The 13,025-nt window shown below is 38.7% G+C and overlaps 1 protein-coding gene across 1 annotated transcript in view; it reads right to left on the bottom strand.

The window, feature by feature from the left end:
• Positions 1-13,025, bottom strand: part of LOC106936567 (inactive N-acetylated-alpha-linked acidic dipeptidase-like protein 2) — a gene marked incomplete at its 3' end in the record, with an annotated part of 78,534 nt that overhangs the window by 7,096 nt on the left and 58,413 nt on the right. Inside the window, exons 5-6 of the mRNA XM_015017658.1 lie at positions 11,900-12,167; positions 2,239-2,358 (exon numbers count right to left, since the gene is read on the bottom strand). Of these exons, the coding sequence (XP_014873144.1) occupies positions 2,239-2,358; positions 11,900-12,167 (388 nt within the window). The remainder of the gene's footprint in view (positions 1-2,238; positions 2,359-11,899; positions 12,168-13,025) is intronic.

Below are 13,025 nucleotides of genomic sequence, written 5' to 3'. Positions count from 1 at the left end.
AAAAAACAAACCTTTAAAGTGGGGCCAGATTTGAATCCCCGCAATGTGGGGTGGAAAAAAAAAAAAAAAAAAAAAAAAAACAGCAGCTGGAAATGAAACAAATTTTGCAGTTTTTGTCCCCTATGTAACCTAGTCTGCTCAACTACCAGCTGGGAAAACATCCTTAAAAACACATGAGGAGAGACGATAATCGATTTTTTTTTGTTATTCTTATCCTTACTGATATCTTTGAATAATGAGATTCTTCTGATCCTGTGGCTTTAGCTAAAGGACATATGTGCCTGATTAATCCAGCTGAGCTTTACTTCAGGTTCATCGCCACATATCATACAGTGGAAAGTGAGTGGACATTTATACAACACGATTATTGGGCCTTTTTAATGTATACTGTGTCCTTTTAACAAGGATGTGCAAAATTTTAAGATTCATCACACACAGCTGTGGAAAAAAATTAAGAGGCCATTTAAAATGATCATTTTCTCTGGTTTTACTTTTTATAGGTATATGTTTGAGTGAAATGAACATTATTATTTTATTCTATGAACTACTGACAACATGTCTCTGAAATTCCAAGCAAAAATGTGGTATTTATTTGCAGAAAATGAAAAATGGTCAAATTAACAAAAAAGATGCATTTCTTTCAGACCTCAAAGAAAACAATAATATTAATTTAGACACAACAATACTAATGTTTTAGCTCAGGAGGAGTTCATTAATCAATATTTGATGGAACAACCATGAGGTTTTCAATGGGGTTGTGTGCAGTGGTTTCTTATTTTTTCCAGAGCTGTATATTATGTTTGAATTACACAAATAGTATTCCCAGGGATAAAGAGTGTGTGGATCACAGGCAGCCACTTCTAAAATATATAGAGTTTAAAGGATGACAAGGAGAACATGTTAGAGCACTTACTGTCTTTTAGTGACTCTTGATTTGGACTAAAAAGCTGGCATGCTGTTGACCAGTCTCGCATCGGCAAACTTAATTTCATTCCAAAAGACAGAAACAATAAAAAAAATGTTCAGAGCTAAAAGCCACTTAATGGGCTGAAAACATTCGATTCACAGAACAAAATATGCTGATTTAGTACTGAGTGGATATACATTAACTCTGAGTGTAATAGAACCAAACAGGGTTTAACCATGAAGATAAGCAGAAGCATCTTGCTTTTGTCAAGTGTGACTCTTGCTGGCTGTGTAACATTGGGCCTGCAGTCACCGTCACACACTCATTAGTGAGAGTTCAAGGCTCATCAATCACTTTTTTCCCCACTTGTATGTAAAGGGCAATCATTTCTCTCAGCTGCTGGCTCACAGCACCATTAGAAGGAACACATGATCAACTCTGTCACAAACTAGGTGGAGATGAGCAAATGGGTCAACAGCTTCTTACTGGATCATTACAGGTTCCACAGGATCCGGTATGGTGTGATGTGTTCAACTGTGTACATTCAGATAATGTGCAGCCACCTCCACTGTCCCACATCCGCTTGTTTTTTTTCTTTTTATTTTAGATTTTATTGATGAGTCCCAGTGTTTTAAAAAGCTATATGAAAGGATTACGATAATCCAGTTGACTGCAACCAATTCTTATTTTTGTGGTAAACATTTAAATTATTCATTAGGAAATTTCTGTCACCAAATATTCTCGTAGAGTTTGCATGCAGGTTTGTATAATCAAATTACCTTTTGACTGAACGGAACGTGCAGCTAAATTTATGAGCAATTAACATGCAAGTAAACGTTTATGTTTTAATTAACTGGGTAGGAATTTGTATTTTCCCTGCCATATTCTAATTGATGGCAAAACTGCTTTAAGCAGAGTTTGGAACAAATCCAAGCAGAAATAGGTCTAATCAATCAAAGCACTGCTAATGTTAGTACGCTAACGGAATCCAGCAAAGGAGCAGGTTGAGGATTTTTATAGAAAACACTGTATAAAAAATGAGGTGCATGACAAATTAGCTCATGTTGAGTTGAAGATTCCTTTTGTAACAGGCTGCAATTAGTATGCTACAGTTAGAGCCATAAGATAAATCATCAATCTTTTTATTAGACGGGAAACATGCCTGAGTTATAACTAAGTTATTTCTGAAGGTCAAAAGATGTTTCTCCTCAGTGTGGGCAAATCTGTTCCTTTTTGTTGCTGGATTCCCTGCATTTAGGTGTCAAGTATCTGAATAGTCTACCTTAAGTGATTAATGAGAGGCGTTTATCAGCAGAAAAATTTGTTCTTACCTTATATAATAAGGGTGCTTGACCAAGCTTGACCACAGCAATCTGGTTAGTGAGGTTCAGGGAGTCTTTGGCTCTTCTCAAGTCTTCCACACTGGCATACTGGACATCCACCACCTCTCCCTGGAGAGAAACAGAGCAGCTTCTTACAGAAAATATATTTTCAAAAGGAATCTAACAATATTTGCAGTCAATATGATACAGAGATGATACTAGACATTAGCAGACAATACACATCCACTGAAAGCTGTTTCCTTCAGCTAAACTGACAACATTTTTACTCATGTATGTTTATTAACTCATTGTTAATTACATGTTTGTGTATGCATATATTTTATGTAAATGCCAGCTGACAATGCTGCAAACTAATTTATCTATGAGGACAAATAAATATATCTGTCTGTCTAGATGTTTAGGTTTTATCAAGAATCTCTATGATAAAATGAAAAACCAAAAACACAAAGATGCTCCACCATGTGTCACTGTACCATTTGCTATCAAATGTCATAATATGGCTCACATCAAAATAAGGACGTACTGTTCTTTGACTAGCAATTTACAATAAGGTCTTCAGAAAGGAAGACCTTATTCCTTATCTTTCTGCCGGTGTTCAGAAAGAAAAAAGAATTTCATTCTTGTGGGTAGACCTGCCCACAAGAATGAAATTCTAAGAATGAACAAAAATAAAAATAAAAAGTCAATAATTTGGTAAGAAAGAGGTTTTTTAAATATAAAACAAAGCTTAATGTGCAGATCATCTTATGTACTGATGAGTTTTCTGGTCCTGACGGGGGAACTACGGTAGGCCACAAGAGTCAACAAAATGCTAAAACTACAACACAACATTAAACATTGAAATGGGAACTTTGTTAAACTTGCTTAAGTTCCCTTTTAGCATAAGTTCCCTTTTAGCATGACCTGTACCAACACCATGACCTGTTCAAAGTCACTTACTTCCATCCTATCTTCTCACTTATTAGATCAGGGGACCCCAAACTACGGCCCGCGGGCCGGATCCGGCCCGCCACGTCATTTGGTCCTGCCCCCTGAACAAAGCCGGATCCGGCCCGCCTGCTCATACCAGAGAGCATTCAGTGTTTTTTTTCATATGTTGTATTTTCTGGTTTATATGTGGATTTTTCTTCAACCACCAGGGGGCTTTTGAGCAAATGTGAAACTTACTTTCCCTCAATGGAATATATACTCGTCAGTCACCGTTTCACTCACGGTTTTTTCCATTTGCATTCTGGGTAAAAATCTATCCAAAAGTGTCGTCGTCTGTATTAGATGTTTAATCTGAACTTCATCAATTCACCTAAATACCTTGAGCTCATGGCATATGATTGGCTGATTTGCTATTCCTCATAGCAAACAGATGTGTCTAATAAAGTGGCCACTTTGTGTTTGTAGGTCTGTTGAAGCTTCAAGAGAAATTATTTTGTTTGTATTCATACGGTCTTTATTCTAAAAAGGTGTTGAAAGCGAGCCAGTGTTGTCTGTTTGTGTGAATCGTTGAGAGTGTTTTCATCCTCCTCATCCCGGTGACCTAGAAGTTGTTGGGGAAAGTCAAAGCGTTACTTTTTGGGGTCTCTCGCTCTCATTCATCCCTCTCCTACTTGCCGCACCCTCACTTTAACACTCCCTCACCGCATCACCTGGCTCTGATTCATTTTTCATGTGGCCTGGGGGCGAGTGTAACACAACGCTGCAGCGGGAAGAAAGCGTGCAAGTGGTAAAGAGGGACTGTGCCAATGAGTCAAAGAGAAAGAGGGAGCGAGGAAGAGAGAGAAAGTGAGAGAGAGCACATCGCTTTGAATCAGGGGAGTTCAGGAGAAGAGAGCAGGAGAGATTTATCATTGCTGCCTGCATTTGCATCATAAAAGTCTTTCCATTTAACTTGCAGGCTGGGAAACAGTACAAGGCACAGTGAAATGTAATACTGAATAATCTCCCTGCTCACTGAGATGGTTCTGCTTGAACTGAATCCCTGTCTCCCTCCTCCTGGCTTGCATTCTTCCGTTTCATCTTAGCAAGGTAGTTAAATTAACGATGGAGGTGACAGCTCTGGCTAAAGGAGTTAGCATCATTATACACAAATATTTCATTTTCCCACTATGCGTGTCCTTCGAACTAGATTTAGAAATGGGGGCAAACAAAATAATATGTTGATGAATGGTGCCCAATTATTTAAACTGGTCTCATCCCATAATTTATTACTACTTCATTTCTAAGCTATGGTCACATTCAAGCATAAAAAAATGAAAAAAATAAAAATCACAGGGAAAAACTGCAACTCGCATCAAAATTCACGTCAGTGTATTTAGTTGAATTATGTGAGACAGATCAGCCTAACGTAAAGCATCAGTTCATTTCTTTCCCTTTTTTCTGTCATGCCAAAGCACTGGTTTCTCCCTTGTGACCTTTTGGATAGAGAAAGTAAGATATTTTGACTAATTATAAACACAGAGATGATGATGCAACAAAGTCATGTGCTTTGTGATCTTGTCCATATTTCCCAATTTAAAATAGGATAGAAATTACCTTGACTGTCCCTTATGGGGAAACTCCATCGAATGTAGAGAAACTACACCAAAAGGTGTCTACTCTGACCTTTTTGACCTTCGTCTCATATATTATCCAACAGATATGAATAAAATAACAGGGAAACCTGATTTTGAAATGCAACATCTTAGTACCCAAGTTGAACCTCCACCACGATACTTCACCTGTACTTGCACTTTGTCAAGTCCAGAGGACCCCAAAACACTTCACACTCTATTCACCCACCTACACACTTATTCACACACTGATGGTACCAAGCTACTGGATAGTAGCCACAGCTGCCATAGGGCAGTCTGACAGAGGAGAGACTGCCAGCCCGTCGTTGGGCCCTCTGACCACCACCAGCAGGCGAGGTGGGTCATGTGTATTGCCCAAGGACACAATGACTGAGACATACAAAGGGGGGTTTCAAATTGGCAACCCATCGATTACAGGGTAACTCCCACCACCATAGTCACTATCATCCATCACACTCTTGTTAAAACCATCAACAAAGCTTCTAGAATAATTCCAGCTGAGCATTTAGCTTCTTGGTTGAATTAGTCAATATTTTTTATGAGTTGCGTTGAAGTATGCTTTAAGGACATCATTTGCTCTTTTTAAAGTTGGATGCTGATATTTAGGGATCCATTTCTATAGCATCTCTTTAAACTCTGGATCTTCATCTGATGTTTTTTTTTTTTTTTTAAGTTTTAGAACGTTTTAGATTCAATGGTCTGTGCCTTTTTTTGTATCAGAAAAAAAAATCACTTTATAATTGACATGATGCCATTTGTCAATAATTCCAGGGGGAATGTCATCAAATGACCAACCGGCGGTTGCAATTTGCCCCGAAGTACACGCCCCTTATGTGGAGGAACTGAGCCTCTGTCAGCATTGCTGAGTTCATTGCAAACACACTGCTGTCATAAAGAATGAGGAAAATAAAAGGAAATCAAATGTGGGTGTCCTGTGGTGGCGCAGGGGTTACGCAAAGTCCACATATGGAGGCCTCAGTCCTCGACGTGGCTGTCGCAGGTTCGATTCCCAGCCTGGCAACCTTTGCCGCATGTCTTCCCCTTCTCTCATTACCCACTTTCCTGTCAACTAACTATCAAATAAAGGCCACTAGAGCCGATAAGACCTTAAAAAATAAAATAAAAAGTCAAACATTGTCAACAGGGAACATGCAATTCCGACAGCCGTTACCCAGAGTGTTTAGAGGGTGGAAACAATTTATTCAAATTCCAAAACCTAAATGAAGTCTGGAAAAATGGATCAAGGCCTGCAGCCAACTTCATGTCCAGTTGAATCAAAATGTGATTGATGGCAACATGTTGGTCTGTATAAAGGTGGCTGGTAGCTAACATCCCATTTTGTGTCATAATAGACACTGTATGACTGAAAGTCAAATCAAAGATCAATAAGTGAAGGTAGTTCTGCTTGATTTTATGAGTAAATTCCATAGGTAGCTCTATGGCAGCATGAAAACATATACTGTACTAACTGCTGTATTAACATATAAGCACCTTTTTATGCTGCTGTTTTTTTCTAAGCAATTTCCTGAAGACAAAATTTTCATAAGCTCACATCATTTGAGTCATTACTGACCAAGTGAGTACAAAATGTGTTGAAGACATTTTTCTCTGACATCCAATGAGACTTTGTGCCCCTCATCATTCTTCCTCGAGCTGGGATAACCTTACAGACCTGATGGACGACTCGGAGAATTTTCTTGCCTGTTGTCTTTGCTGATGAGATAAAAATGACTCATTTAAAATTTACAATTGCATAGAAAGGTTATTGCCAGCTCTTCAAAACGTAGTTGGACTTAGTTCTTTGTACAAACTTTTCTTACCATTTCAAGCAAAGAAAAAAGCCCATTGGTGAAAAGTTTGGAAAGCTGCGTAAAAGCATATGCATCACTAGGAATTTGATTTGAAGATAAAGACAGAAGTAAGTAACATAAACGTGTCGTGGTACACCTGCATGTCTCTTATTGTGAGAATAAGAGACATACATATGAATGAGAGCATCCTTTTGAAGGTTTACCTTTAACAGACATGCTGACATCAGACAGTCGGTGTGATTAGTAAAAGTGAGAAGGAACAGATCTCTTGTGTCCCAATGCAACCCTGTTGACAGACTTGTAACTAGTAACATGTCTGTTACTAGACTCGTCTCCACAAAAACTAGTTATTGTTGTGGAGAAGAAGATCTTCAAACTATGTCTAGCAGTGATCCATATTTCAACAGCACCAACAGCATCAGGAGGATCAGATAGAGAAAACAGGTTTTCTGTCTCCACAGTGAATCAGGTGGTGGCTGAAAGGGCTATCCCATTTTCTTCCTCTGATCCAGGCGGCAGGAGGCCAAGTAGAGCTTCTCGTAAAGGGCAGCACTTCATACATTATATCTCGACAGTTAATAGAGTTCTCAAACTCCCAAATACATCTAATTTTCAGGTTGTTCCACTGAAGATGTCAGCAACTGCCCCAGGGTATCTCACCCAGAGTTTGGGGTGCAGTTCTGTTTTTTACCTCTGCTAAGGTCAATGAGGAGTAAAACAGTCTGACGTCTGCCTGTCCTCACCTGTTTAACTGACTCACTTAACCTGGCAGGACTACTGCCTTTGTGATTGGACACATCCTGCCTTCCAAGCCTGTTATTGTGGTGGCTTCTCAATCTGTGCATTATTTTACCCAGTAAAATATGTTTCCCTACCTTCTCTTTCTACAATGATTGATGACATGGTTTCTCAACACACTTTTAAACATTCCTAAATGCAGGCTGTAGCAATACACCAATCTCACAATACGATATTCTGCTCACAATAAGATGTATATCACATTAACCAACAAACTATACAAATTTATACGATTCGATACATTATTAAGATTTTCTGAAAGATTGTATAGGTACAGAGTGATTTTGGTGGCATTTTTTGACTTAGATTGAATTAATTTGACTGATGGTGTAATATTGGTGTAATAAATGTTTTTGTTATGCATTTGTTATACATTCGCTTTGTTTGAATGTTAATTGTGTGGCTTTGTGTATTTGGTTATGCAGAAAAGGAACCTTTTTTGTCTTATTCACTTATATTACGTAATTTATCTACTTCATTATTTAATTAATAGTAACTGGTTGTTTCATTACATGTCATTTTTACATTTGTAGATGTGCAAGTTGGTAAAAAATATGCCATGTGTGATAGCTGTAATTTAATTCATGTGAATTTGACATAAAATTCAAAGTAGGATTTAATGTATTGATACCCGTGGATAAACAATATTGATAAATATCGTAGAATCTATAAAATTACACAGTCCCCCATGACACATGGGGACACATGGATTACTGGATTGTTGTTACAAAACATCCTGTATCGTTTTATAAACAAAACATTACAGGATTAAAAACAACATAGGGGTGTAATTATAAATTACAGTATGTATAACGCTATTTTTAAAAATTAACTCCTTCGAGCAGGGCTGCACAGTGGCGCAGTTGGTAGAGCTGTTGCTGTGCAGCAAGAAGGTTCTGGGTTCGATTCCCGGCCCCGGTCTTTCTGCATGGAGTTTGCATGTTCTCCCTGTGCATGCGTGGGTTTTCTCCGGGTACTCCGGTTTCCTCCCACAGTCCAAAAAACATGACTGTTAGGTTAATTGGTCTGTCTAAAATTGCCCCTAGGTGTGAGTGTGTGTGTGCGCATGGTTGTGTGTCTCTGTGTTGCCCTGCGACAGACTGGCGACCTGTCCAGGATGTACCCCGCCTCTCGCCCAGAACGTTAGCTGGAGATAGGCACCAGCACCCCTCCCAACCCCACTGAGGGACAAGGGTGTTCAGAAAATGGATGGATGGATGGAACTCCTTCGAGCAACTGGATCCGTCTACTGGTCATGGATACGTATTGGATAAAGAGAGGTTGGTGATGAACTCCAGGGGGCGAGAGGCAGGTGCACACCTGCAGTCCATCACAGGGCAACGCGGACAAACAACTGTTTTATTCAATTAAATGTAATCAGTAACATGATTGTTATTTAAAATGGAGAGAAAATGCAAACTACATGTTAGACAGAGCAAAATTTTGATAATGACCCTTTTTAACAGGAGATACATAGATATGGGCATTTTACAACACATTCAAAAATTGCCTATGGAGGGAAAAGGACACACGATTTTCAAACATTTTCAAAGTGCAGGATGAGTCTATTTTGTAGAACCACCCTTTCCACGAAGAGTGGCAGGTTCACCAATTCTTTGCAAAGTAGGTCAGTTTTCAAGTCCTTTCACAGATTGTCAGTTGAATTTAGGTTAAAACCCAACTTTGACTGCGACATACAGTCAGATGAATATACTTTGATTTAAACCATTCCACTTGGGGAGCACCAATAAACGGGCTGGCAAATAAATGGTCACAATCATTACATATGCAGTTGATTGTGAAGTATGTTGCCAAAACACAGATAATGGAGAGAAGAAAAAGGGGTGAAGAGTGCAAACACACAAACGACAAGGGAGACAATTTTCTAAGCTGTGTTGAATTAGTTAGAAGCTTTTCCCTACTGCCTTCCTTGAAAGGCTTTAAAAGTGAGCATTTAAAAAGCATCCCTGAACTTCCTGACTCTGATGTTAAGACACTTAATGAAGCCCTTGCCTCATCCTCAACTCTGTTATTTGCATACACATGGCTTTGTTCAGAACTGCACTGGTCCCTATGGAATACAGACTATAGAAAATCTTTCATATCATATCTAAATATATAATGTTAAACTTGGTTAAAATCTACCTGCTGCAGTGCTTCCTTTAATTATAACAAATATATACGTAAACATTACAAATTTGAACAGATACATATGTGCAAATGTGCCTCATCCCCAGAGGACTAGCCCTCCAAACATGGCCAACATCAGGAATCAATAGTTTAGTATTCTTCACAAGGACTCCAATCTATCAATCACCAATGCCATATTTAATTGTGAAAGCAATGCATAGACCCTGCAAGCTGCCACTTTATGCAAGGAAAGGAATGAAATGAAGCTAGGAAATAATCTGGTGATGGATGACTGTGACCCTCCTTTTGGTTCGACTTCCACAAGAGGACAGCTGGATGGATCAAGCAAAGCAGAGAAAGGAGAACGGAGAGCGGGGGGGAGCGGAGAGTGAGAGGAAAAACTTGGTATTCAGAGAATGGCTCCAACTTTTCATCTGCCCTCAGGCCGAGCGGGGGGGCTCAAGGGAATAACAAGCTTCTCCTTCAACCCCTTTCTCTGTTCCCGGGATACAGAGAAGTAAAATCCTCTAAAAATAGTGTGACGGCATTTCTTTGTATGTGTGTGTCTGGCGCCCAACGCAGGCAGACTACATGCATAATGACTTCCATTAACCTTCACACTCTGGAAGAATGGTGGAAAAGATTAACCATGCATCTATTATGACTCAAATGCCATCTTTTAAAAGATTTTTTTAATGGTTTCCATATTTTGGAGTTATCTGCAGCCACTGCACTTGTAAGCTCAGTTCCTATCTTTGTTAGTACAGTATGTGTAAACTGCTTAGTGGTTCAGACCAGATGCACCTACTTGTTTGTTTTTTTTTAATTAAACTTTACTTCGCTGTAGGTGTAGTTTATGTCTCATTTGAGTCCAGTTACTACATAAGATTAGTTAAATTTGGAATTTGCTGCATTATCCTGGACGTAAAAATTCTGATTTTTGAAACGTTTTCTACATATGATGATGAGATATCAGCGCTGTACAATTCAACTGAAAGAAAGCAAAGTAGTTAGAAGGAAAGACAAAGATGCAGCAACATGAACATATACAATATAGGTCACTCTTGTATCAGCTGTAGGTGTCCACATGATCCATACCTTCTTTTAGAAAACTTTTTTATGAAGAGGTTTTGGTATAATTTGACTGTTTCTCCCTTTATCAACCAAATTGTGAGAAAAAAAAAAAGTTAAATGTTTATTTTTTGTATGAAAATGTCCTGTAAGTACATCTGTGTGCACCTAAACTGCAATTTATCTAGTTAGCTTACTTTTGTTTATTTCCCATCTGATGTTTTTTTCCATGAGCTGAATATGAGGTGAAGCTGAGTAAAAATGAATTACCTGACATTCAAAGTATTTAATCTGGTCAAAATGTTTACCAAACAGAATAGAAATGAAGCGAATGCCACTTCACCTCCCTCTGCTCTGGATGTCACAGACAGAGAACCAGAGCCTGGGAACCGGCAGGAGGAGAGTTCACTTCAAATAGGTCGGCTTTGTTTTCAAGTAATCAGGCCATGTTAGCATATATGTGTCTGTGTTTCAGGTCCTGTACGGATTAGATGTGCTGTTTTTATGCACCATATGCTTGTATTCCTGTGGGTTAGGTGCGGTTATGGTTTTGGTGCATTCTCTACAACAATACCCTGCACACACGTTCTCAGTTTCTTTCTTTGTCACTCTCAATGTCACTTTTGTCTCACTCTTTAGCTTGTGCTATTCTCTTCATCATGCAGCTGTCCAGCCTCTAGAAATCCGTTGGTAAAAAGCTCTGCATTAGCCACATCACAGAGCCTACAGTGTGAAAAACGACACCATCTGTAAATTATTCATTTAATCACCTAAGTCTTTTTACACAATAAGATGCAAATAAGCAAAAATCATTGCTTAAAATGCAATAATAGCATTCCTATTGTGATCATTTCTAGCAAAGGATGCATCTGCAAAAAATCTACAGACCTATTTGAATTAATAACTGGATAGTGAGCATGTGTTTAATAGGAGGTTGATTTTTTTTTCTAAAACTGACAGTTGAAGAGTCCTGGGTTCACATATTTATAGACAAACAAAGAATGGTTTTTATGTTGAATGCAAAAGGTTATTTTATTTTGTTTTTTTTTAGCTTTGGCTGAATTGGCCATTTTTAGAGTACTCCAGTTAGCGATTAATCGATTACTAGATTTAATTCAACAATTAACACAATTAATTTCCTTCATTATCTCAGACCAAATATGTTAGAGTAGAAACAAGCCTCATAAGTTTTTATGATTTGATCATATCAAAAGGGTTAAAGAGGCCAGAACCCACTCACATGTAGTAGGTCAAACCCAAAGAGACAGCCGGTACCTGAACGCTGCCTACTGCAGAGTAGGCTGCGTAGGAGAACTGCTGCTTCAGCAGGTCAGTGGGCCCCCGCTGGTCACACGGGGTCCCGTGGGGAAGAAAACACTGGTGGCTGGATCTGTCGGTGATGGTGTTTGGAGTGGAGCCAGGCAAGCTGAGCAGAACCGTGTGATTGTACAGGTGGACATCAGTCAGGCCAAGTCCGACCCACTGCCTGTACAGGTACCTGGCCCTGGACTCCTCAGTGTCGCCTGCCAGGCTGGAGAAAGACCTGGAACACAATATAAGGATCAGGAAAGCTAAACAGTTTGGGATTATGAAGTCTGTTTTTTTTTTTTTTAGCTTGATTAATTCTTGAGCTCAGGTGCAAATTCAAGCAATATAGTAAAATGACTACATAGCATTTTAAAATTTATTTTGTACATTAACCATAAACAGTAAGTGAAATAAGTATCAAGCACATCGATTTCTAATGTTTCTTTAAGATAAATTTTGCACCATATTTCAGAGTCCAACACACACACAAAGAAATTCAAAGTAATCTCCAACTTATGTGCTATGAAGTGGAAATAACACAAGGAAAACATGAACATCACATGCAAAACGGACTGAAAGCCAAGGGAACAAGCTAAGATTTGTCAATATTTAGAAAGGATTCCTGCTGCTGCTATGTCTAAATCATAACCAGTTGGTTTAATATTAACCGAATGCCTGGAAAATGTTTTCTCTTTGAAACCAAAGTAACTGCAGAGTGGTGTGATTTTTAAAGTAAAAATATCTTTACAGTAAAGATGTGCTGTTGTAAATTATGTGAAAAGTGACGGCTGAAGCTGCTTTCTGAACTTCTGTAAGTTCCAGTGAGCTCCATGGAGCCACGGTCAGAGAGAACGATGCCGAACCATCAACCAGCGACAGAAAAAACATTTTCTCACAGAGAAATCAACTGAAGAACATAAAGACAAAGAGCACTCAGAGAGTTTTGTAGACCTGAATGTACAAGGTACAGTTTTATCAATATTTTCGTACATTACTAATTGCAAACAGAAAATAGTAAAAAAGATATACATTTCATCTTTGTTGTCACAAAAACATTACCTGTTAATGTTCCCTTTTGCTATTCTGCTTAATC

This window comes from Poecilia latipinna, unplaced genomic scaffold (genome assembly GCF_001443285.1).
Source record: "Poecilia latipinna isolate Pla-1442-1.1 unplaced genomic scaffold, P_latipinna-1.0 Scaffold2173, whole genome shotgun sequence".
NCBI lineage: Eukaryota > Metazoa > Chordata > Actinopteri > Cyprinodontiformes > Poeciliidae > Poecilia > Poecilia latipinna.
The sequence above is the reverse complement of the archived record's forward strand: the minus strand, read 5'-3'. Positions and strand labels throughout refer to the sequence as shown.